Raw genomic sequence first — 26,655 nt, 5'->3', positions numbered from 1 at the left:
CTCTTTTACAAAGTGGCTCAACCCCCTGCTGACTATGCTCGTTCTCTTCCCAGGTGCTGGTTTTTGTGCATTCCAGAAAAGAAACTGGTAAAACGTCCCGTGCCATCAGAGACATGTGCCTGGAAAAGGACACGTTGGGTCTGTTCCTGCGAGAGGGTTCAGCCTCTACTGAGGTGCTGCGTACAGAGGCTGAGCAGTGCAAGGTAACTTACCCGTTTCTGATTCTTTCATTTTTATTTTATGCTGTAATGGGTTGTGTTGAACAGCCCTTTTCTGTTCTAGAACCTGGAACTGAAGGACCTTTTGCCATATGGGTTTGCCATTCACCATGCAGGAATGAGTCGTGTGGACAGAACTCTGGTGGAGGATCTCTTTGCTGACAAACACATTCAGGTAAAATGACAACCTAGCACCCTAGCTGTAATGCTGCACAGCAGTGTAAAATTGGAATGTATTTTTGTTCATGTTCTCTCTTTTTTTTCACCGAGCACCGTATGAGGCGCAAGGTTTGGAGGAATCATTGTTGTGTATTAACATATTCACTAATTCTGTGGTATGAGTCTAATACCTGAGTGTTGTGTTGCAGGTTCTGGTCTCCACAGCTACATTGGCCTGGGGTGTGAATCTCCCAGCTCACACAGTCATCATAAAAGGAACTCAAGTTTACAGCCCAGAAAAGGGCAGGTGGACCGAGCTGGGAGCCCTGGATATCCTGCAGGTTAGTAGTAATGCTCAATGTCCACATAGATTGCATCTGTTACCTGCAAGGTTCAAATACCTCATAACATGCATGGCTCAGATGCAGACTTGTTGATGGATCCCAGGAGTGGTACTCTCATTTGGCGGTTGATCCATCTATGTACAAGGAGTTAGACTAAGATGACAAAGATATGGCAGAAAACATCTGTGAGCTTTTAAAAATCCTGTTATCTTATATTGGCCAAGCCTGCCGTATTGGGGCAGCATGACCCATTCTAAAAAAAAAAAAAAAACAGACCCAAGGAATGAGAACCTGTTTCTAAACCCACCCCCCTCCTTCCTCTTTTTTTTTATTTTTTTTTAAAAAGAAAAGCAACTGGAGCAGCAAACCTCTTTATATGTTGCCTTGAAAAAACTATATTTGGAACGCGCCTAGGCTTTTCTGGGGCTGCTTTGACATATGCTCAATAAATATTTCATGTAGAATATAGCGGAGAGCTTTTCAACATCAGACCAAAGCGGTAAATACATCCATTAACCTGACAACTGATTTATTAACTGAATGTATAATCACAGCAGAATTAACACACGTAAACGAAGTGAAAGGACATGCTGCAGTGTTGTTGTCTACCTTCTGTCTGGAATAGAGATATCTCTGTGAACATTATAGCAGTGTAATAAGTAAAACTGCTTATTCATGTGTGTTTCATGAAGGGGACATGCTGAAGATTTTGTAACAGAACAGCGTTGTAACCAAGAAATACACACATATATATACAGGTCTCCCTTATCTGTGTATTCCAAAAACCGAAATATTCTGTGGTTTTTCAGAATATTGTTTTGTTTCCCCCCTTCCCCCCCCCCCCCCACGCACCTTTTTTTTTTTCATACTTACCTTGTCCCCGATGTCCTCTGCGGCCTCCGGGATACTCTTTAGTGCCATCTCCGGTCCCAGGGGTGCATTGTGTGGGTGCGCACTTGCGCAATGCACCCCTGGGACCGGAGATGCTACTGAAGAGGATCCTGAAGGCCGCCAGGGGACCAGGTAAGTATGGGAAATATAATATAATATTCCAAAATTTGAAAAAAATCCCTTATCCAAAATGCTCATGGTCCTGAACATTTTTATCAAGGGATACTCAACCTGTATTTGATATTTAGTTTGATACTATGATCCTACAGTATCTTGCGGAAGAGCAATTAACTTCGAGCAAAACAGTAGTGATGTATGTGTGCTTCATGAAGGGAACTTAGCATACGATCTATCGAAATTCTTGATAGAAAAGTGTGAAGGAATTCCGTGAAAGCAACTCCATTGAGCACACAGCTGATAATGAATAAGAATTTGCATATATAGCAATATAACACTTAACTGAAATTAAGGGAAAGACAGATAATGGCGTCAGTATAAATTAAACTAGAGAATGTGACATTATTCCTGGATATATAAATGTGAGAATCAGAATAAGTATTAAGAATTGTTTTGTTTTGCAAACATTCACGCACTTTCCCACTTATTGGGGGAAACTTTGTAGGACCTATTGTGCACATGTACAGAGCAGGTTCCGAGTGATCACACGCAGTGCCTCTGCCTGATTAATAAGCAGAGGCGTTCAGGAAGGGGACAACCAGTGTTTCTGAAAGTGGGGCAAGTCTCCTCCATTTTCATGGAGTTCTAAGGCCAGGGTCTACTTTTCTGGCCTCCCAAGGCTTGCTCAGGTGACCACCTGCGGGAAACATACAGACAATTGGTCACCATGTTCATCGCAGGCTGTAACCTTGGTCACATCGCTAGGATAGCACATTCAGCACCAAGGTGTTTGCAAACTGGTCCACTGCTGAATTAGGCTCAGTGTTCATAAAATGACCTTTTTCTATCATACACATGGTGGACACTGGGACAGTTGCATATCAATAAATACTGACATTTTTTAAATGATACGTTTGTATCCCTAGTGCACCTGTATAGTTACTGTTCATCTTGGTGGTTGAACTTTTTAGCATGACCCTGATTCCATTCCCAGATTTGGTATCCCACAAAAACTCCTGATCAGAGGAATGAATTGTTATAACAATTTGTTGAGATTGCGTTATCCATCTTACTAGGTTCATAGTGTGTGCAATGTATTCATTTTTTTCGTTGTATTCATTAGATGCTGGGTAGAGCCGGGCGTCCTCAGTACGATACCAAAGGTGAAGGCATCCTTATCACGTCCCATGGAGAACTTCAGTATTATCTGTCCCTGCTCAACCAGCAGCTACCCATTGAGAGCCAGATGGTGGCTAAACTTCCAGACATGCTGAATGCAGAGGTGGTCCTGGGAAATGTGCAGAACGCAAAGGTATGTAGATGCTCCAAGGCAGATATTGTACAGAAGGGCAGAAAGGGGAACAGGATAGCGATGCCTTTTGCATTTGTTCCTTATATACTTGATTAGTGAATGAGACCAGATCTTTAGAAAGGAATATTTATCGAAGTATGAGCGGTAGATATTGAATAAGAAATGTTTATCGGAAATGCATAACATGATCATTCTTTGGTAGGATGCTGTGAACTGGCTGGGCTACACCTACCTATATATACGTATGCTGCGCTCACCCAACCTCTACGGAATTTCTCACGATGACCTCAAGTCTGACCCTTTACTGGAGCAGAGACGTCTGGATTTGATCCACACAGCAGCGCTCATGTTGGACAAGAACAATCTGATGAAATATGATAAGAAGACTGGTAATTTCCAGGTAACATTTACACTAACCGAGAGTTCTAAGAGACCTGTTAGTAAATCCTGCCACTCCTTGTCTCACTCAGTATGTGTTTCTTTCTAGGTGACGGAATTGGGCCGTATCGCCAGCCACTATTACATCACCAATGACTCTGTACAGACCTACAACCAACTTCTAAAGCCAACGCTCAGTGAAATAGAAATGTTCCGCGTTTTCTCCTTGTCGTCCGAGTTCAAGAACATCACAGTCAGAGAGGTGGGTGCTGGGGGCGGTACCATGTACAGAGACGGGATATGTCTGTCAAACCTTACTGTCTATGGGGTTTGTAATTGGCAGCGGTGTCCAGCACTACATATTAAGCCGTGTGTATGCATTGTGATAGGGAGGGGGTTATGCAGGTAAAGTTTAAAAAATAAATAAATGGATGTTTGTACGTAACTAGTAAAGGACGGTGTCTTATGGTTTCCCTTCAGGAAGAGAAGCTGGAGCTGCAGAAGCTACTGGAGAGAGTACCGATTCCTGTGAAGGAGAGTATAGAGGAGCCGAGTGCTAAAGTGAGTCCTCTATCTATTAGTGTCTGTATGTAGTAAGCACTGAGCTCACCCCATTCCCATATGTAATGACTGCATTCTGTCCTCTCCGCAGATCAATGTCTTACTCCAAGCCTTCATCTCGCAGCTGAAATTGGAGGGCTTTGCCTTGATGGCAGACATGGTGTATGTCACGCAGGTAAATGTGCTCTGTATTCTTGTCTAAGGCTGTGATGTGCTAGTGGTGGCTGCAGCCTGGGCTGCGTTAGTCATCTTGTCATTTGTCCTGTAGAATAGGTATTAATTAGCTAGATGGAAATAATAATAATCACGGTTCACACTTTCTAATGATTCCTGGAAGGGATGATGGTTAGAAAGTACAGGTATCATAGTACATTCCTGTGGTTACTGTCTATACTGTAGACACTTTGGGGCCTATTCAGACCCGCTTGTAGCGTCTGATTTCAACCCCTTCCCCGATGTTTGGGGTTTGCGCATGTGCACACGGGGCTGGAGCACAGGAACGCCTAGCATTTTATGGGTGTCTCCTAAGAACGCAGGTGGGCAGTTGCTGCTCGGGGCAGTTTACTAAAGTCACATAACATCAGTGCCCGCCCCCTTTTGGCCATCTCTGTGTGAAATAAGTCTGCTTCCACTGACTTATTTCCGAAGCGGAAAGAAATCATTTGATGGTCGTCGACCATCGAATGATTTCTATCCCCTTCGACCAAATGCGAGAGGGGATGTGTTCTCATACACATCCCATCGCATGCTGGCGGGGGTGCTGACCTGTTCGCTAGGCTGCGAGTGTGCGCAGCCTAGCAAATGGGTCTATGCCAGGTCCTTTGCCCATAGGGATAGTATTCGGTCAGATTGTTAACATTAGGCATGCCAACTTTTCATACACTCATAGGGAATAATATTTCCTACACAAAATGACATTATTACTGCACTCCCTAATGGGCAGATAGACCGCTTACAAATGAAGTGTATGTCTTCGCAGTGTCCGGTAGGTACGGGCATAGCGGTATCCAGTAACATGTTGTCATCTCTCAGTCTGCAGGACGCTTGATGCGAGCAATATTTGAAGTTGTGCTGAACAGAGGGTGGGCACAGCTCACAGACAAGACCCTCAATCTCTGCAAGATGATAGATAAGAGGATGTAAGTGCCGCACTATATGTCCTATTACTTCTGTGCAGTTTTCCATCCACGGCTCTGATCTCTGCGGTCTGCTTACAGGTGGCAGTCCATGTGCCCACTGCGGCAGTTTAAGAAACTCCCAGAGGAAGTGGTGAAAAAGATTGAAAAGAAAAACTTCCCATTTGAGCGTCTGTATGACTTAAATCATAATGAGATAGGTGAGCACATCTGATGTCTCCAGATAACTGAGCTTTCCTGCTTCATGTATGCCCATAGAAAAGTGTTCTCTGCATGGTTGTACTAGTCTGTCCTCCTGCCTGCCGTGTTACTACCTACCTCGCTTCTCCCTTTATTGTGTAATTATCCTGGTCCTCTGGCCATTCATTTCAGCTGTAGTGGGATTGGTTCTGATGATCAGAACTGAACGATCACATCTGCTATGTTAATTCCGGTGTGCTTTTTATTTTATCACCTGCAACTCTTGATTGACCAATGCCTTCTCCATTCACTGTAATCTTCACTTGTGAGTGCTACTATTCATGCACCCTGTTAACCACTTGCATTGTTTCTTCTTCAGGTGAGCTGATCCGCATGCCTAAGATGGGGAAAACCATCCATAAATATGTGCACTTATTCCCTAAGCTGCACCTGTCTGTGCACTTGCAGCCCATCACTCGCTCCACATTGAAAGTGGAGCTGACCGTCACACCTGACTTCCAGTGGGATGAGAAGGTGAGCAACATCGCCATCTAGTGTTATTTTATTTAACTGCAGAAATATGACGTAGACCCTTCCTTTTGCATCCAGCCAAATATACCATGTAGTGATTGGGTACTGCTATTATGAATGTTGATGCAGTGTAACTAATGACAGACTTAAGGTGGATATGCATAGTCTACTTCAGCAGAACTTTTCTTCTTCAGTAGGGGACTCTGGAAACCATGGGTATAGAGTAGGACTCCGGAGTCTGCACCACAGAGTTAAATTTTTTTTTGAATGAAGCACAGACTCCTACACTATACCCTGCTTTTAGCCCAGAGAAACCAGTTTTACTTTTTGTGTCTTAGGAGCTGATTAATAATCTTTTTTTTTCTTCTTTTTTTTTTTTTCCTTTGTGTATTAATTTTTTTTTTTTTTTAGATATATTTTTGTGTTGCCTAAACTAGTCTTCTTTTTAAACTACTTTTTACTTTGATTTCTCCTTCATCCTTGGGGACACTGAAGTCTACGCTGGGGAATAGAGTGGTGTATCGGAGGAGTCGGCACTTTAAGAAACTTGAACTGTGGTATGGCTCCTCCCCCTCTATTCCCCCCTCAGACCTCAGTCTTAGTTTAGTGCTCGCATTCTCCACCAAGACGTTATTGACCCATGGCTGGATTCTCAACTACCAGAAATCTCAGCTGAATCCTTCAAGAAGGATTGTATTCCTGGGGTTGATTTTTGACACGGAGGTTCAAAAAGTTTTTCTGCCTCGGGAAAAGATGTTGTCCCTGCAGGAGTTGGTTCGGCAGGTGCTTCGACCTCGGAGAGTGTCGGTGCACTTATGTATCCGATTGCTGGGCAAGATGGTAGCCTCGTTCGAGGCTCTGCAGTTCGGGCGTTTCCATTCAAGGACCTTTCAATTAGACCTGCTCAGGAAGTGGTCGGGCTCCCACTTGCACATGTACAAGATGGTGGTGTTATCGCCCTGCAGCCGTCTCTCTCTCCAGTGGTGGCTACTGTCGGCCAATTTGTTGGAGGGCCGACGTTTCGGAATCTGGGATTGGACGATAGTCACGACCGATGCCAGCCTCCGGGGCTGGGGAGCTGTTGTGTTGGGGCAGCACTTCCAGGGTCGTTGGTCGTCTCAGGAGGCGAAGCTGCCTATAAACATCTTGGAGCTTCGCGCGATTCGTCTGGCCTTGTCCTATGCGGACGGGATCCTCCGGGGGAAGGCGATTCGCATTCAGTCGGACAATGCCACGGCCGTGGCTTATGTGAACCGGCAGGGCGGAACGCGCAGTCGCGGAGCCATGCAGGAGGTACGTCCAATTCTGCAATGGGCAGAGCGGCATGCTCTGGCCTTGTCGGCGGTCTTCATTCCCGGGGTGGACAACTGGGAGGCGGACTATCTGAGTCGCCAGGATGTTCACCCTGGGGAGTGGGCCTTACATCCGGAGGTATTTGCCCAGATCGCCCACCGATGGGGGATGCCTCAGGTGGACATGATGGCCTCCAGGAACAATCGGAAGGTGCGGCTGTATTGTTCCAGGTCTCGGGATCCAGAGGCGGTAGCGACGGACGCGCTGACCGCGAGTTGGAACTACTCCCTCATTTATCTGTTCCCTCCGTTGCCCTTGATTCAGCTGGTACTCAGAAGAATCAAGCGGGAGAGGTCCACAGTCATCCTGGTGGCACCGAATTGGCCTCGTCGTCCTTGGTATGCCGACCTTCAGGGGCTCCTGATGGATCATCCTTGGCAACTACCTCTAAGGGACGATCTTCTACAGCAGGGGCCGTTCGCTTACCAAGGCTTACGGCAACTTCGTTTGACGGCATGGCTGTTGAGGCCGCACTATTGAGCAGACGAGGAATTCCTAAGTCAGTGATTCCCACTATGATAAGAGCCAGGAAGGAGGTTACTTCACGGCATTATTATAGTATTTGGAGGGCCTATGTAGCGTGGTGCGAGTGCCGTAACTTGCCCACGGCTGTATTTTCTTTGTCTAGGTTGTTGCAGTTTCTGCAAGCCGGATTTAAGGCGGGTTTGCGCCTAGGGTCCCTTAAGGTACAAGTGTCTGCATTGTCAGTTTTCTTTCATAGGCGTCTTGCCGTCATTCCTGAGGTGCAGACGTTTCTGAGCGGGGTTCTCCGCCTTCAGCCCCCAGTGCGGGCTCCGGAGGAACCCTGGGATCTTTCTTTAGTTTTGGATTATCTTAAGTCAAGTGTTTTTGAACCCTTAGACTCTATTGATTTGCGGTTGTTAACTTGGAAAACGGTGTTACTGCTCGCGTTAGCATCGGCACGCCGGGTGTCCGATCTTAGCGCTCTTTCATGTCGGTCACCCTACCTGGTGTTTCATCCGGACAGGGCTGAGCTTCGGACCAGGTTGGATTATTTGCCTAAGGTGGTTTCATCTTATCACCTAAATCAGCCAATCGTGGTTCCAGCTCTTACGGGAGATTCCGCCTCGCTGAACGTGGTCCGAGCCTTGCAGGTGTATGTGAATAGGACCAAGGATCTCAGAAGGTCGGATTCACTTTTTGTCCTTTATTCTTCGGCAAAGCGAGGTTGGCCAGCGTCTAAACAGACTCTGGCCAGGTGGATCTGTCTCACCATTAAGCAGGCTTACCTTCATGCTTCACAGTCACCGCCAGTCAGGATCTCGGCCCATTCCACCCGTTCGGTGGGGCCGTCCTGGGCCGCTGCCAGGGGAGTTTCCCTGACACAGTTATGTAGGGCGGCCACTTGGTCGGGCCCTAATACTTTCGTTAAGTTTTATAGGTTTGACACCTTTGCGGCCTCTGCCTCCAGTTTCGGCCGTGCGGTGCTTCAGGATGGCCAGTGCCTTCCCACCCGTGGGGATGGCTTTGGGACGTCCCCAGCGTAGACTTCAGTGTCCCCAAGGATGAAGGAGAAAATAGGAATTTGGTACTCACCGTTAATTCCCTTTCTCCGAATCCGTAGGGGACACTGAACACCCTCCCGGCACTGTTCAGGCCTTAAAGGGGGGGATTTATTTTGAGCGCATGCAGTTATGTTTGGTTATGCATGCGTCTGGGTGTTGTTGATAGCCTACTGAGTAGTATGGTTGTTCGTTTTGGTTTGTTAAATTCTTTCTCTCGCTCTATTGGGATTCCCTGGTCTCTTTTCTCCTCTCGGGCACGGTCAACTAAGAGGAGCCATACCACAGTTCAAGTTTCTTAAAGTGCCGACTCCTCCGATACACCACTCTATTCCCCAGCGTAGACTTCAGTGTCCCCTACGGATTCGGAGAAAGGGAATTAACGGTGAGTACCAAATTCCTATTTTTTAATTGTTTAACTTGAAGTTTTGGGCATTCAGAAAATAGCATTGCCAGGTCACTGCCAGTCCCTGAACCAATTGACATACCTGCGGCAGAGCGAACTAGTACCTTACAGGAACTTCTGGGTTGGTTGGCAGTCTCCTGCTTTTCATCGATGCTTGGGTACAAGGCAAACCCAGGGGTGTTTATTAACCTTTTCTGGAACACCCTCTGACTATTTTTCCCCAGTTTTCCAGCGAAAAGGCAGCCAGTTTCAGGGATTCCATTTGAGCCTCCTGTCCTCCGCCGTCATAGTTTTCAACCCCCAGATGGGAACCGTGTTCTATTCCAACTCCTCTCTTGTCTAGAAACTGTACAGATCTTTCTGTCACATTCTCAACCTGTTCCTCTGGATTCCCAGGGTCAGTATGGAATCTTTATGCCCTATCATTACACCATGAATTTGATCGATTTTATGGCCTTTTTGGATGTCCAGGAGGCCTACTTACATATTCCGATTCAGTTGCATTTTGGTTTGCAGTACAGAGGGATCACTTCCAATTTATGGCTTTGGACTTTCAACAGAACCTCAGGTGTTTATGAAGGTTATAGCGGTGATGGCAACTGAACTTAGCTGCAGGGGCGATCGGAATTATACCTTAATTACTTACTGCTGGCTCAGTCTCCAGATACACTTCAGGAACATCATGGACTTGTTGCAGGCACACTATTTGATAATAAAGGCCAGCATTGCTCTATCTTATGAAAGCTGGGGCTCACCTCGACTCCAAAGCTCAGTATTTCTTATTGAAGGACAAGCAAGACTCTCTCCAGTCCCAATTCAATCTCTTCACCACTGCAGGATCTAGATTCACTTCTGTGTGCGATTTCTGGGAAAGCTAGTACTCAACTACTGCATGTATTTCTGTACCCTGCAGCTAGAGCTCTTAGAAAATGGTTCCATCAATCAAAGGACAATCATCCGAGATTTGGGACTATAACGGATGATGGCTCCATTATCACATTGTCAAGGTCCTGTATTGGGTTCTCCTCACAATAGCCACCAGTTTCCAGGGCAGAGGAGCAGTAGCCAGAATTGACACCTACCAAGATTGATGACCAGTTTAGGAAGCACACCTGTATATCAACTACCTGGAACTTCAGCCAGTTCTGTCCAGACCTAATCAAGCTCATTCCATCCTTCAGCACAAACCGGTGAGAGTACAGTCAGACAATGCGACCGCATCAACCGCCAGGGAAGAACTAAAAGCCGGGAAGCCGCTACCTTCTCTCCCTGTTAGCCATTTACATCCTGGGATGTGGACTTCATCTATAGACAAGATGTACACTCATGAGATTGGTTCCATTCATCCAGAGATGTTTCAGATGTTGGGGCCATCTGAAAATTAACTTCTTGGTCTCTGGCTACAACCACAAGCTTCCACGCTACGGGTTCCACACCAGGAATCCAGGTGCTTTCTTGAACACTCTCCCGGTTAAGTGAACGTTCACCAGGTATACCTCAATTTCTCTTCTGCACGTCTGTTGCAAGCTAAAGTTGGCAGAAGTCACCACATGGCCTGTACTTTACTTATCCTTGTTGTGAGGGCTCTCCATACTTGCATGGATTGCACCAAAGACAATGGAAACTGACCTTTTTTTTAGCTTAATGACTTCTAAAAGCATTGCTGATCAGCTTTAAAACAAACCTTGACCCATTGGTTGTGCCCTTCATCAGGCATACCTTTTGTCTAATGAGCCAATCGCTAAGTCGGTCAGTGTTACTCCATACAGTCTGTGGGAATTTCGTGGGTGGCTAGCTGTGGTGCCCATGGGAACAGCTATATAAGGCTGCTACGCAGTTCTCTGCCCACACTTTCAATAAATTCTACTGTTTGAAAGCTTCGCCTCTGCCGATGCTACCTTTTGGCATATGGTCTTTAGTACATTACATGAGATGTGAGATATTTCCTTGTTTTGCAGTGTAAACACCCCCCCCCCCCCCCCCCCCCCCCCCCCCCATGGGGAAAAGAAATAGTAATTTGGTCTTACCTTTTTAAATTCCTTTTTTTCTGGATCCATGGTGGTCTTTGGAAGCCCACCTTAATGCCCCTGTCAACCTAAGGGGTTCTTCCTTTAGGCTCTCTGTTATGTTGTAGTGTGTGCTTAGTTCTGTGTGTGTGCCAGCTTCTCCTCCTCCATTTCCTGGTTCCCAGTGTCCCCCATAGACTCATAAACAAGGTATTTACAGGTAAGTCAATATTCCTGTGGGTTTTTTTTTGTTCGGTAATGTTCCATTTAGTAGACAATGTTTATTATTCGGTACTTATGTAGTATCTGGGCTGCCGATTTTTTGATTGTATGCCTTAAGTTAAGGCATACAATCAGATGCGATGCGATATCGCATCGCATCGCATACGATGCGATGCGATGCGATGACCCGATTTTTCCATAGGATTCAATGTTAAAATGGACTGAGTCCATTTTAACATGGAATTCAATGGGAAAAAGGGGTCCTTTTCATACCCCTACTATCCAAGTGGGCATGGAGTTGGATATAAACCTGTGGCGAGCGTAGCGAGCCCGAAGCGTGGCGAGCGAAGCGAGCCCCGCGAGGGGACGGTATTCTGTGTCCCCTCGCGGGGCTCGCTACGCTCGCCACGCTTCGGGCTCGGTGGCTCGCAACGCTCGCCACAGGTTTATATCCAACTCCATGCCCACTTGGATAGTAGGGGTATGAAAAGGACCCCTTTTTCCCATTGAATTCCATGTTAAAATGGACTCAGTCCATTTTAACATTGAATCCTATGGAAAAATCGGGTCCATCGCATCGCATCGCATGCGATTTGGTCGGGTGCGATGCGATGCGATGGACCCGATTTCAAAATCGGCAGCCCAGTTACTACATAAGTACCTATTATTCTTTATGTTCCTAATTAAAAATGAGACTACAGCTTACTTGGAATAGTTAAATTGGACAGTGTGTGGTGCGCTATCAACAGCTGCCGGCACTTGGGTTGTCAGACCCAAATAGTTATACAAAGGAAAAGAAAGGATGTTGTGCCGGCGCTGGCTGTTTTAAGAATAATATAATGCACGGTTCTCAGAGAAATATAACAATTTATTAATAACAATATTGTAACAATATAAAAAGTATAAAAAGGTGAATCACTTGGTGAAAAATTAAAGCTAGTTATCACGGGGATAATCAAATATTTGAGCTGGATTAGCTTGGAGTTCAATTTGTGAATAAAAGAATTGAGCTGTATATTACCATCCCATTTGGCCCGATTTGAAAGGCCTGATGTTGTGACACGATGTCCAAATAAGGTGTCCTATAATTTCAAGGACTCAAGGTTCCCACTAGTGTCCTCTTGTATACATCTGGATCATTTTAGGGATCATGCAGTTTTCCCACAAGTAAGGCAGTCCAGGAAAAACGAGGGTCTTTGGGGAGAGATGGACGGGTCACTTGGCAGAGAGGATGATGGCAAAGAAACAGCGGTATTCATAGGTGATCAAGCATGAGCACCTGTGAATACCGCTGTTTCTTTGCCATCATCCTCTCTGCCAAGTGACCCGTCCATCTCTCCCCAAAGACCCTCGTTTTTCCTGGACTGCCTTACTTGTGGGAAAACTGCATGATCCCTAAAATGATCCAGATGTATACAAGAGGACACTAGTGGGAACCTTGAGTCCTTGAAATTATAGGACACCTTATTTGGACATCGTGTCACAACATCAGGCCATTCAAATCGGGCCAAATGGGATGGTAATATACAGCTCAATTCTTTTATTCACAAATTGAACTCCAAGCTAATCCAGCTCAAATATTTGATTATCCCCGTGATAACTAGCTTCAATTTTTCACCAAGTGATTCACCTTTTTATACTTTTTATATTGTTACAATATTGTTATTAATAAATTGTTATATTTCTCTGAGAACCGTGCATTATATTATTCTTAAAACAGCCAGCGCCGGCACAACATCCTTTCTTTTACTTGGAATCGTGTCACTGCTTAGTTCACACCTATGGCTACCCTCCAGTTGACTACTATAGAGAATTTTTTTTATGGTAGTTGTGTTGGGGTTTGTGTCCTGTATTTAACATCATGTTCATAACATTGTATTGCATATTATGCTTGTGCTGTTTTTGATGTTATTTTGTTATGGGGCTTAAATAGTTTCTATTATCCTAAGGTTCATGGCTCTTCTGAGGCTTTCTGGATCCTCGTGGAAGATGTGGACAGTGAAGTGATTTTGCACCATGAATATTTCCTTCTGAAAGCCAAATATGCTCAGGACGAGCATCTGGTCACGTTCTTCGTGCCGGTCTTTGAGCCTCTTCCCCCACAGTACTTCATTAGGGTGGTCTCAGACCGCTGGCTGTGTGAGTATTCTGTAGCAGAGGTTGTTTTACAAAATGTTGACCTATGTTATACTTTAAAAAGGAGAACTACAGTGTTAACTCTGTCACTTTTTTTGCAGCTTGTGAGACACAGCTCCCGGTCTCCTTCCGCCACCTTATCCTGCCTGAGAAATACCCCCCACCCACCGAACTTCTGGATCTTCAGCCACTGCCTGTCTCTGCTCTGCGAAACAGCGCATTTGAGAGCCTGTACCAGGACAAGTTCCCTTTCTTCAACCCTATCCAGACTCAAGGTGAAGAGAATCGTAATGTTTTCTTGGACCTGCTGTTTTTTAGTTTTTAATTGAATTTAGTCAGCGAACTGATTAATATTCTTTGTTTTCACATCCCAGACAAAAACCTCAAAAGTGCCTACGCTTGTTTCCACTATTGTTTACTCTTGCCTATTCTTTCAAGTAAAGGAGATGTTTAGCTGTACTCGTGGGTGGTTTTTATAAGCAGAGCAATTTTTGACTTAATGGGATAAGTTGCAGATTTGTGATGCTGTTTATTAGAGTTACAAATGAAATGTTTTAAATGTCTTCACTTAGACTAAAGCTTTTTACATGATTTTCTTGACGCTTTCAAACCAACTCAATTAATTTCTTTGAGCTGTTAAAAAACAAAAAAAAACCACCTGGCAGTTCTTGGAATATTTTTGCGCACGTTGCACTCGGGTAGTTTTTGAACATTTTAATGATGACTTCTAATGTGAGCGTTTATGCAGTGACCTTGACTTTTGAAGCTGAGTGCTTGTTAGAATGTTCCCTGACGACTTAACTAATGGTTTTGAAGAACGTCTGAGTTTTTTAAGATGCACAAATTTAAATTCAGCAGTCTTCGTTCTAGCACTGGGGACATATAATAGGATAGCTGTCTATCTGATAAAGAATCCAAACTAGACTTGTATTAGAACTGTAAAGGTCCATACACACTGGATGATTATACCCAGCGTGTATGGACACTGCCGATCGCTATCATCGCTGGGGGAAAGCCGCTCAGTGCATCACACAACCGCTTTTCCCCTGCCCAGCGCTGTCAGGGGGGGCGGATGGCTTTGCCATAGCGCAGCGCTTTGCAAAGTGGTCCTCAAAGCCGCTCATCTGCTGGTAATACCAGCGGGAGAGCGGCTTTCCCGGCGATGATGCAGGAGCACGCAGCAGCGCTGGAGCATACACACTGGGTGGCTTTGAGCTGTTAGACTTACAAACTTGCTGTTTTGAGCGACTTTCAGCTCAGTCGCCCAGTGTGTATGGGCTTTAAGCCTGGCCAATTCCTCATTTTGATGGCGACTTCATTTTTTTGCACCTTTTATATAAGGACACGACGCCCCTTTTTAATACTTCCCCTTTTCCCTCTCTCTACAGTGTTTAATACAGTGTATAACAGTGACGACAATGTATTTGTTGGGGCTCCCACCGGCAGCGGGAAGACTATATGTGCAGAATTCGCAATTCTCCGTATGCTGCTGCAGAACTCAGAGGGCCGATGTGTTTACATAACTCCCATGGAGGCTCTAGCTGAACAGGTATGATCTACTGTATACATCCCATGACAATGGCTGTCACCGGCCTGTGTGCATCCCACATACCACCTATAATGCATCCCGACATCACTGTAGCGGTCAGCTTTTGTCACCCTTTGTTTTCCTTTTTTTAGATTCTGCCTTTTTTTTTTTAGCAACTTTGATTGTTCTCAACTTCCCCCAAAGCTGTAAGTCTTCATTGTTACGATGTCATGGCCTTTGTATTAAGACTACATTGTGAAATGCATCCTCTTTAGATGTATCTGAAATGTTTATCCCGCTCTCTCTTCTGTGACGGGTCGTGTTCTGGGTGTCTGATTACGTGATTGTTGTTTCTCTAAGCACATTAGGTAATTCTTGGCACGTTCTGTAGAAAACATCTCTCACTTGTCTCCTTCACAACGAGAATGTTGATCTCCGATATGTTAATCATTCTTGTCCTCTCTTCACTTTCTTGATTTGTGCGAAGTCGATGCCAACAGTGGAACTCTGACTTTGTTTTGTGCAGTAATTAGTTTTCTGAGTTGTGTTAAAGGTGGTCCTGGAAAGCTGTACACATTTAATGCTTCCTCCACCCACACACTCACTTGCTCAAACTGCTGTATTATTTCCATTAGTCCTTATTGTGCCTTCATTAGCTGTAATTGTCAGCTTTTAGATGTGATTCACTTATGGAAATATATGCAAATGGGACATCTTCGCTTCCCCAGAACCGCTTTTAGCTCATGTATATAACTGCATACAAATGGAGGGCTTTACATCTTTGATTTGTGGCTAATGTAAATACTATCTTCAAGTCTGAGCCTTTACAGACTGAGGGGTAGATGTATGAAGCAGTGATAAAGGGGGAGAATTGGCCGATGGCAACCAATCAGCACTGAAGTAACCGCTATAATTTGCATAATATAAAATTTATACAAAGCATTTCTGGCATTAGGACAGGAGAAACGAGCATGAATTACCAGCTATATAAGTAAAACCGGTACACAGTTGGCTGCGATTATTTACCGCAGCCAATGGATCCACCTGGGACTATCCAGGTAGCCTAGGCACTTATCAGAGCATTGTCATTTGGGCGAGTTAGAAACCAGAAGCGTAATACGGAATAAGCAGTCGCCGGAGACCGATTTTTGAGCGATCACGCATAGGTCTAGGAACTTATCCCATGTTACTGGATGAAAATGGGTAAATTTACCTCACAATAAAAACTAAAATTGAATAGCTCGTGATACTATCTGGCTATTTTAGCCCATTTTTGCCATGTGGTAAATAACACATGCAATTCGACACCGTTCTTCTTTAAAAAATCCTAACTGTTCCTGCCTGGAGTGTCACCTCTATACAGGCCACAGTGTCATAAAGACGCTACAGCAGTGAGCGACACGCCTGACAGGTTGAAAGGTGCCGGGTGCTAGCATGAACACCATTCTCAATCATTCATTTTGTTTAGGCTGCCCCTAAGGGGGGTGTACTCTTTTGAAGTTCTGATCTTGTGGTGGCAATAGTATTATAATATCTGTTTGCGGACAAAAATTATTAGTAATTTGATCAGTAAACCAATATTGATTACAGTATATTAAGATGCCAAAGAATGATGAGATCAACAGTATTTTTCTATCATACTGATGATGGTAACTGGAACAGTGGGGTGTGGGTGGGGCTTCAGCAACAAGGCACAAGGAGTCAAGAAATATTTGTGTGCAGCCCCGGCTCCTCCTCCCCATACCCCGCCCTCAGTTTTGTCTTGGTGCCTCGGGGCACAGTCAGATAAGTGCTCTCCTCTGCTGCGAGCTTGTACTTGCACTAATTGCAAGGAAAATGTTTCATCCCTTGAACAGGAGCATTCTGGTATATGTGATCGCTGCTCTGGTGAGGACCCTCAGGTCCGCCCCTCTGGGTCAGTTCCACTGACAGAACCGGACTGGGCGGCGTCTCTCACATCGGCAATGAGAGCTTGCCTTACCGTTGTCTGTGGCCAGGGCCCCTATACAGCCCTCCCTAGCTGTGGTTCCTGCTGCAGATCCGATCTATTCGGTTCCCCAGCAGCCTCTGTCCGAACCAGTGTCAACTGCCATGTCTCAACAATCTCCTGATCTTGGCGCAGTCTCAGGAGACTTTGGCACCATCTGCAGTTGACTCTACACTTGCTCCAGTATCACGGTTGGTTGATCTACTGGAATAAGTCCAGTCGTATACCCTCTTAGTCTGTGGTCCATATCGGGTCTCTCAGACCCAGAGGGTCTATCTTCCCAGGGTAAAGGTCTTGTATCTTGAGGCTCTTCTGAAGGATTTTCTCAAACGCCGCAGAGTATCCATCCATTTTTGCATGTGGATTCTGGGGAAGATAGTCGCCTGCTTCGAGATGGTGGAATTAGCTCAGTTGCATTCTCGACCACTGCAGCTAGAAATTCTCTGAAGGTGGAATCGTTGGCCTCAGACCCTCAGGTATCAGACTATCCTCCTCTCCAGGGAGTCCTCCAATCTGCTGAAAGGCCGTCTGTTTGCAATCCTGAATTTATTTATTTACAGTTTCTTCTATAGCGCAGCATATTCTGTTGCGCTTTACAATTGGAAGTGTTCAAACAAACTGGGTAGATACAAACCAACATGGAGGTAGGATTAGATCCTGATCACTACTGATGGCAGCCTTCGAGGTTGAGGAGCAGTCATGGGGGAGTCATTCCTTTCAGGGCCGTTGTTCCAGGGAGGAATCCAAGCTTCTGATAAATGAGTTAGAATTGAGGGCGATTTGCTGCGCTCTTCACCAGGCTCAGACCCTCCTTTAGGGTCAGGTAGTAAAGGTTCAAATGGACAATGCCAAGGCCGTGGAGTATGTAAATCACCAAGGGGGAACTCAGAGCTGTGCGGCAATGAGAGCAGCCACACAAATTCTGACCTGGGCAGAAAGCCACTTGCTCGCTTTCTCCACAATGTACATTCCAGGCATCGAAAACTGAAAAGCAGACTTCCACAGCCAGCAAGACATTCAGGTGGGAGAGTGGGAACTTCACCCAGAGGTTTTCCAGTCCCTGGTTGGCCGCTGGTGACGTCCACAAATAGACCTAATGGCCTTGCGGTTCAATCGCCAGATCCCCTTGATTTAGGCTCTCACCAGAGCCCCGGAGGCTTTTCTGGTGGGCGCAACGTCTGCTCCTTGGCCATTCGTGAAGATTTACGTGTGGCCTTGTTTCCTCAGTTTCTTAGTCACCGCAAGCAGGTAGCTCTGGTGGCCATTGTGGTGGCTCCCAATTGGCCGAGACGGGTGTGGTACTCCGATCTTCAGGCCCGTTGCACCTGGATCTTCTCTCTTGGGGTATGTGTCGTCACCTGGATCTACAGAGGTGGTCTTTGACAGCTTGGCCTCTTGACAGATTTTGAGAGCCAAAGGTTTTTCACCAGGAGTGGTGAGAACTATGATTGCGACCAAGAAGCCCTCTACTGCCCCTTCTTATTACCGTGTTTGGCGATGCTTCTACCATTGGTGTGCAGAGAAGTTTTTTTTCTGCAGGAATTCAGTCTATCACGGCCTGGATTTAGGCCTTCGTCTTGCCTCTCTGAAGGTCCAGGTTTCAGCCTTATCGGTTTTGTTTCAGTGACGCTTGGCTAAGTGCATGGCTATCCAAATGTTTCTTCAAGGCGTTTTGCAAGCACTTCATAAGCCTCCATTTGAGCCTCTGGATTGTGTGGATCTGCGAAGACTCTATTGGAAGAAGTTTTGCTGGCTGTGTCCTCAGCTCATCGAGTCAGATTTGTCCTCTTTATTTCAGGTTTCTCCCTTTCTTGTTTTCCTTTCGGTTCTTTTAACACACCTTGACCGCCTGCCAAAAGTGGTCTGCAGTTTTCACTTGAACCAGGAGATTGTTGTGCTGGATTTAGTCCGGGCCTTGCGTATTTACATAGACAGGGCTAAACCTTTTGCAAGACTGATTCCCTGTTTGTTTTACATGATGCCACGAAGCGGGGTTGGCCAGCATCAAAACAAACGTTGGCCTGTTGGTTACGTCTTACTATTGTTGGCTAACAGGCCAGTTCCGTTGTCCATTGGAGCCCATTCAGTTCTCTCGGTGGGACGTTCCTGGGTGGCGAGTCGGGGAGCCTTGGCGGAGCAGTTGTCATGCTGCCAGCTGGTCCTCTGTTCATTCATTCGCTTTTATCAATTTGACACTTTCACTTGTCAGATTCTGCTTTCGGGCATAGTGTCCTTTATACAGCTCATGAGCGATCCCTTCCGGGAGAGGACAGCTTTGAGGCATCTGACTGTTCCAGTGGCCACCATCAGTATGATAGAAAAAAAATGGATTTTTGTCTTACCTGGAAAATCCTTTTTTTAAAATCCATGGTGGAAGCCCACCTTTACGCACCTTGCTGGTTTTTGAGAGTTGGACAATTTCTGTTTCCGTTCTCCCAGAGGCTACCTTGGTACAAACTGGGAGAGGGGTATGGGGAGGAGCCTGGGCTGCACACAAAGATTTCTTGACTCCTTGTCGCCGAAGCTCCACCCATACCCCACTCTGCCAGAGATCACCATAGATTCAGAAAAAAGGATTTTCCAGGTAAGACAAAAAATCCAGTTTTATGTACCTTGCAGACTTAGGTGGGGAATGCTGGTCTTTCTGTTGTGAAGTATTTGCCTTTTGGTTTTATGATGGAAACATTTAGTTGTTACAGTAGCTTGTGAGATACAGACAGCTGTGCCTATGTGAGCAGTTGCAATGTGACCAATGGCTTCTAATGATCTTTTTCTAACTGTTTTGCGGGTGTAGGTATTTATGGACTGGTTTGAGAAGTTCCAGGACCGGCTGTATAAGAAGGTTGTCCTGCTGACTGGTGAAACCAGCACTGATCTGAAACTGCTGGGAAAAGGGAATATTATCATCAGCACACCAGAGAAGTGGGACATCTTGTCCCGACGTTGGAAGCAGCGCAAAAACGTGCAGAACGTTAGCTTGTTCATCGTGGATGAGACTCATCTCATTGGTGGAGGCAACGGGGTGAGTAGTTCTCAGCATTGATCCATTGCCAGAGAAGCGCTTTATGAACCACGTTCTTCCTACATCTTTGTGAGCTACAGGTCATTGTTATCTTTTAGGGGAAGATTTATCTGTATGCTAATTATTTTCTGTGTCTTCTCCTTGTATCCCCATAGCCTGTGTTAGAAGTCATCTGCTCCCGTATGCGCTACATCTCCTCACAGATCGAGAGGCCCATCCGCATTGTGGCCCTCAGCTCCTCTCTCTCCAATGCCAAAGATGTGGCGCACTGGTTAGGATGCAGTGCCACGTCGACATTCAACTTCCACCCTAATGTGAGGCCAGTGCCCCTGGAGCTACACATACAGGTCTGTATAATAATGTTACTCTAACGCTGTTGCAGTTAATGGGTTTTATTCCATTTGTAATTGATGGTATGCTGAGATTACATGTATGTTTGGGGTCCTTTCAAAGTAATTTTTGAGCAATATTGTATAGCACCCTTCTTGTTTTGTATAACTCTCCCCTACATGTCACCAGTAAAGCTTAGTACAAGCTGCTACTGATCTGTTTTGGGTGGATTTATGCTTCATTGCAAGTTGTTCTCTTAATCCTCTAGGGCTTTAACATCAGTCACACACAAACCAGACTTCTTTCCATGGCCAAGCCAGTTTACCACGCCATTGTCAAGCATTCGCCTAAGAAGCCTATTATAGTCTTTGTCCCATCACGGAAGCAGACCCGGCTCACAGCCATTGATATACTCACCACATGCGCCTCTGATGTACAGCGACAAAGGTATGGTGCATGGAGAGGAGGGATCACTGGGAAGATGCTGTATAAATGCAGCGGTTACTGATGGTGACGGTCTCTTCCCTCCAGGTTTCTACACTGCACAGAAAAGGACCTGGCGCCATACCTGGATAAACTTAGCGACGGCACATTGAAAGAGACACTGCTGAACGGCGTTGGGTATCTGCACGAGGGGCTCTCCTCTTTGGAGCGGCGCATTGTTGAACAACTCTTCGATTCCGGTAGAAATGAACAATCTTTTTTTTACAGTGAACGTGTTTCTATGTCTGAACTTCTGTTTTCCTCCATCATATATTTAAAAACAAGCCATATACAGATGTGGCCACCTACATCTAGCTTCCTTTCGCTAGTGCCAGGCATTTTTTTTTTTGCGATCTTTTCCATAAAACAGCATGTTATTTGCTAAATAGAACTACTAGAATAACCAAGAAACTTCTGCTGATTCAAATGATATGCTATATGTCTATATTCAGTGTGGCTGTATCTGCATGCAAAATGCTATGTTTACATTGTTTTCCAGGAAAACACTGTAACATTTCATTACTCATGCAGATACAGCGGCACTCGACTGGTTGTGCATTCTTAGTTTTTTTTCACACTACAGAGTCACACAGTGCTTACTTGTTATTTATAATGCAACTTTTATTCCGTGGAGGATAGATGTATGTGAACACATGTGTATGCTGTTGCTCAGCTACTTTTGTTGTAGTCTTCTAACCCTCCCTAACCTAGCCATACATTTCCCAATTCTGCACCAGAGAAACCTCCTCCTCCTTGTATGGCTGACACTGGTTTTTCTCTCTTGCCATGGCAGGTGCGGTGCAGGTGATTGTAGCTTCTCGCAGTCTTTGTTGGGGTCTTAATATTGCTGCTCATTTGGTCATCATCATGGATACTCAGTACTACAATGGAAAAATTCACGCGTAAGTATATCTGTGTTCTGTTAGGGGAAGGGGGGGTCTGCAGAATGGTTTATTTTATTTCTTGGTTTTTATTGCGGTTTTTTCTTCCATCTAGTTATGTGGATTATCCCATCTATGACGTTCTCCAGATGGTGGGGTATGCAAACCGACCCTTGCAGGATGATGAAGGGCGGTGTGTCATTATGTGTCAAGGATCAAAGAAGGTGGGGAGTAGGGCGCTGTATACTTTAACTGTGCATAAAATTCAATGTCCACATTTTAAGCATAGAAGATCTGAGTGTTTAGTTTGTATTTTGCTTTTTTTATGTTCTGTGAACTTTAGTTTTCTTTTCATTACATGCTTCAGTTATTTGCTTGTCTGCTATTGTGCTCAGTGTTACTTTTGTCATATATACTTTTTTAATACTTTTCACAGGATTTCTTTAAAAAGTTCCTGTATGAGCCTCTGCCAGTGGAATCTCATCTGGATCACTGCTTACACGACCATTTCAATGCTGAGATTGTCACCAAAACCATAGAGAACAAACAGGACGCAGTGGACTACCTGACCTGGACGTTCCTGTACAGACGCATGACACAGAACCCCAACTACTACAACCTGCAGGGTGAGCACAGGGCTCTCTTGCTATTCTGTGACTCTGCTACCATCAGATCTACCCTCATTCTGGGGTAAATGTATGAAGCTTGGAGAAGTGGTATCAATCCCCTTAAAGAGCGTTATGTGCAAGGTGATAATGCACCAGCCAATCCGTTCTAAACTGTCAATTTACATATTGGAGCTGATTGGCTGGAACCATTATCACCCTGCACATGACGTTCTTTATAGGGATAGATAGCACTTCCCCAAGCTTCATACATTTACCGCTTTGTCTCTATTGCTTATTACATCACCATCTCCTGTTAACAACTTATTCATGTCAGACCTTTTGTGTTGCCTTCTCTCCCACTCTTTGCATTCTCTTTGCTTTTATATTCTTATGTCAGGTTCTTTTCTTCCATTATACTGTTGTCTTCATTGTGCTGGTTTGTCTGTTCCCGAGCATTTGATTACTTTGTTCATATTTTCCTTGTGTGTCTTTATATAAAAGTGTGAATGACATCTCCACTGTATTTGTTCTCTCGTGTCTGTGTCTCAGGTGTGTCTCACAGACATCTCTCGGACCACTTGTCGGAACTGGTTGAACAGACGCTCAGTGACTTGGAACAGTCTAAGTGTATCAGTGTTGAAGATGAAATGGATGTTGCACCTCTTAATCTGGGCATGATAGCAGCTTATTATTACATCAACTACACCACAATAGGTGAACAACATTCACTTGCTTCCCCTACTCCAATATTTCCCTTAATGACCTCCTGTCTAAATCTTTATTTATTTTTTTGTCTTAGAACTCTTCAGCATGTCTCTGAATGCTAAAACCAAAGTCCGTGGATTGATTGAGATCATCTCCAATGCAGCGGAGTATGAGGGCATACCCATCCGCCATCGGGAGGACAACCTCCTGCGCCAGGTGAGTGGGGGGTTTCGGCTTAAACGGCATAATCAAGTTGTACATATGCTTTCCGTGGGGTTTGATACATGCAGCCAGATCTCACCGAGAAGCCTTTGCTGATACCTCTGATAACTAATGTGGGACCTGAAGAAACATATGGGAAATTCTAAACTGATCTGGAAAACTTCCAAAAATGTTACTGAAAATTTACTTTGGTACATATTGCTAACATGGAGGTCCTGTCTCAACCTCTGGTATGGAACCCAGGACAAATGGCTGTAAGCTGTATCATGTTCCTTTTAGAGCCCTGGTGGTCTAGTGTGTAGAGCAGGTGTTGGTGTGGAGTGTCAGTGAGGACGATATAGGACGCGTGACACTGCCCACTCAGAAGAACTGATAAAGAGCAGGAGGAGTCCTTGGCTGTTGAGTAAAAGTTGGTAACATCTTGTTGCCCAGGCTCCTCCTAGCTATAGTGTCCCTGTGCTCCCCTAGTTGAGGATGAAGTAATATTTTGTGCAGTGATTTACATGATGTCTCCTTTAATCTCTTGTTCTTTAGTTGGCGCAGAAAGTTCCCCATAAACTCACCAATCCCAGATTTAATGACCCTCATGTGAAGACCAACCTGCTGCTTCAGGCTCACCTCTCCCGCATGCAGCTTAGTGCAGAGCTTCAGTCAGACACGGAGGAAATACTCAGTAAGGTGAGAATCGAGCATGACAAAACATGGAGAAAATCCGCATCTACCCACAGCCAAATCTAATGCCACCTAATATCTATCTATCCCTTTCACCAGGCAATCCGCCTCATCCAAGCGTGCGTGGATGTGCTCTCCAGTAATGGCTGGCTAAGCCCAGCACTCGCTGCTATGGAACTGGCACAAATGGTTACCCAAGCCATGTGGTCCAAGGACTCCTATCTCAAACAGTTGCCTCACTTCACTATTGAGCACATCAAGCGATGCACAGACAAGGTAACCACATGGTAGCTCTGCTAGACCTGTAATGTAGGTTGCTGATAGTATTGCCCACTGCACACAGACCAGTTTTTGGGGAACACGCTAAATTGTCTCTCCCGTGTAACGCAGGGAGTGGAGAGTGTATTTGATATTATGGAGATGGAGGATGAGGATCGTACGGAACTGCTGCAGCTCTCTGATAGCCAGATGACAGATGTAGCCAGGTTCTGTAACCGCTATCCCAACATTGAACTATCCTATGAGGTGGCAGACAAGGACTCCATTAGGAGGTGAGAACATGTGTAAATTGTAGCCATTCTGCAAAACAAAAATCTGGGTAGCAATTCCCATGCTTAGAAGTCATCTAGAAATATATACAGCTGTGGGATGCTGACGTGTATCCTGAACTGTGCTAATTCCAGCAGATGTCCTAGTCCTAACAGGAGGGGACATAGGAAGAGAGACCTCTAGGAATGGTCTCTCTTATCCTTGTGCATGAGGTGTCATGTGTACATCAGTGGTCTGCTGTGTATAACGATGTTGTCTTTGCAGTGGCGGAGCTGTTGTGGTGCTTGTGCAGCTGGAACGAGAGGAGGAAGTTACAGGCCCCGTCATCGCTCCCCTATTCCCACAGGTATGCTTTATATTTAGCAACGTTTCCCTCAGTGAATTGTAGGAAGTTCTGGTCTACCAATCCCTTTTCTCTTTTATTTTTTATACCCCCTCCCCTTATTGCTTGTATTAGTTGCAGTGTTTGTGTGATTTATTTACTTTATTGCCGTAATTGATTTCTGTACATCTACGTAGTTATGCACAGAAAGATAACCGTTGCTAGTAATATTACACACTATTCCTTTCACTGTCTCTTTGGCTTCTATTGGGTAACACATTCTGTGACTCTCTCTTTACAGAAACGTGAGGAAGGCTGGTGGGTTGTCATTGGAGATGCTAAATCAAATAGTCTGATCTCTATCAAGAGGCTGACTCTACAACAGAAAGCTAAGGTGAGGAGGCAATGCAATGCTTTATTTGTTCAAACAAGGTGCCCATGATGCAGTAAATAAGAACTATGTATGTGTTTTGGTTTAACTTTTCTCCCCTAAACTATGGGGGACACAGGCTTTATACACTGGGCATACCTTACCCTGATGAGGTGTTACTTATGAGCTAGGCCTAGCTTCCGCTTGTTGCTTGCACCAATAATCCCATAGAGACCTTTTTGTTCCCTACGCCCTCTCTGCTGCGTACAACCATTTGCATGGGAGCTTCTCTGTTCCTGTTATGGCCCCAGGCAGATATTGTGGAGCAATTGTTCTGGCTAGTTTCTAACCCTTCTACTACTAATAATGAGAGAACAGTAGCAGCCTTGGTTTACTAGGTGCTACTGCAGATTCAGTTAGCCTTACACACTAGGGGGCAGATTTATTAAACTCGGTGAAGTGATAAAGTGTCTGGTTTTTATCACCGTCCAATCAGAGCCTCACTGTGAAGTTACAGGTTTGGTTAGAAAAATTACAGGTAGGAGCTGATTGTCCGGTGTTAAAAAAACCAGACACTTTATCACTTCACCGAGCTTAATACATCTACCCCTAGATGAGGCAGGTTTGTGAGATGAACCAATATAGATGAGCATGCAGTCAATTTGGATCACTAGGAAGTAGAACGTCAGACTCCTTCTGACTGGTGCATTGATAGGAAGTATTTTCTGGGTGGTTGAAGTCTTCAAAGGATTATACCACAAGCTATCAAGATACTAAAGCTGCAATGTTTTTTAATATCACACGTATGTTTTGAATTGTTTTATTAACTGCGACAGCCTGCCAGTATTGTCTCCATTTACAGCGTGCCTCATTTCTCCCTACAGGTTAAGTTGGATTTTGTAGCTCCAGCCACAGGGGGGCATAATTACACCCTTTATTTTATGAGTGATGCCTACATGGGATGTGATCAGGAGTACAAATTCAGCGTGGACGTGAAGGAGGCAGAGAGTGACAGTGACTCTGATTAGGAGGTCATCTGTGTCCTGAATCCAAGGATGCAGAGATCTGCGGTGTGATAGACTATGCTCATAGTAGACAACCATACTGTAAATATCTTTATATATTAGAATAAAGCAGTGTGACCCCTTTGGATATATAATAGCTCAGAGTGGAAGCTACAACTGTTGAGAACTGTGATCATTCGTGAAGATTTTGAAAGTGTTTTCCATGTCTTTGCTAAGTTCTAAAATAAACATTTCCTTTTTTTGTAAGTTGTCCAAAGCGTGTTTACTACAGTGTTATGATGATGGTTATGTTAACTGTTGTTAAAGCAAGTAAATGCTTAAGTTATTGTTACATGCATCTAAAAGACATATCCAAAATACGACCGTATCCCACACAAGACACTACTAAATCTCTTATCCATGCACTCATTATATCCCGCATTGATTATTGCAATAGTCTCCTAACTGGTCTTCCCAAGAAATCCACTGCAATCCATTC

At 44.9% G+C, this 26,655-nt stretch overlaps 1 protein-coding gene across 1 annotated transcript in view; it reads left to right on the top strand.

Moving 5' to 3' along the window:
• Nucleotides 1-26,423, top strand: part of SNRNP200 (small nuclear ribonucleoprotein U5 subunit 200) — a 41,522-nt gene extending 15,099 nt beyond the window's left edge. Inside the window, exons 17-45 of the mRNA XM_083184595.1 lie at nt 54-203; nt 283-393; nt 587-718; nt 2,853-3,041; nt 3,244-3,441; nt 3,529-3,681; nt 3,900-3,980; nt 4,072-4,155; nt 5,013-5,119; nt 5,198-5,316; nt 5,676-5,830; nt 13,287-13,476; nt 13,575-13,748; nt 14,862-15,022; nt 19,783-20,010; nt 20,166-20,357; nt 20,609-20,787; nt 20,872-21,023; nt 21,617-21,725; nt 21,820-21,928; nt 22,141-22,330; nt 22,862-23,026; nt 23,112-23,233; nt 23,774-23,917; nt 24,011-24,187; nt 24,302-24,462; nt 24,725-24,806; nt 25,084-25,176; nt 26,037-26,423. Coding sequence (XP_083040721.1) covers nt 54-203; nt 283-393; nt 587-718; nt 2,853-3,041; nt 3,244-3,441; nt 3,529-3,681; nt 3,900-3,980; nt 4,072-4,155; nt 5,013-5,119; nt 5,198-5,316; nt 5,676-5,830; nt 13,287-13,476; nt 13,575-13,748; nt 14,862-15,022; nt 19,783-20,010; nt 20,166-20,357; nt 20,609-20,787; nt 20,872-21,023; nt 21,617-21,725; nt 21,820-21,928; nt 22,141-22,330; nt 22,862-23,026; nt 23,112-23,233; nt 23,774-23,917; nt 24,011-24,187; nt 24,302-24,462; nt 24,725-24,806; nt 25,084-25,176; nt 26,037-26,180 — 4,251 coding nt within the window. The 3' untranslated portion in view covers nt 26,181-26,423. The remainder of the gene's footprint in view (nt 1-53; nt 204-282; nt 394-586; nt 719-2,852; nt 3,042-3,243; nt 3,442-3,528; nt 3,682-3,899; nt 3,981-4,071; nt 4,156-5,012; nt 5,120-5,197; nt 5,317-5,675; nt 5,831-13,286; nt 13,477-13,574; nt 13,749-14,861; nt 15,023-19,782; nt 20,011-20,165; nt 20,358-20,608; nt 20,788-20,871; nt 21,024-21,616; nt 21,726-21,819; nt 21,929-22,140; nt 22,331-22,861; nt 23,027-23,111; nt 23,234-23,773; nt 23,918-24,010; nt 24,188-24,301; nt 24,463-24,724; nt 24,807-25,083; nt 25,177-26,036) is intronic.
• The last annotated feature ends 232 nt before the right edge of the window (nt 26,424-26,655 follow it).

Source organism: Crinia signifera, chromosome 4 (assembly GCF_055691185.1).
Source record: "Crinia signifera chromosome 4, ASM5569118v1, whole genome shotgun sequence".
In the NCBI taxonomy this organism is placed as follows: domain Eukaryota; kingdom Metazoa; phylum Chordata; class Amphibia; order Anura; family Myobatrachidae; genus Crinia; species Crinia signifera.
The sequence above is the reverse complement of the archived record's forward strand: the minus strand, read 5'-3'. Positions and strand labels throughout refer to the sequence as shown.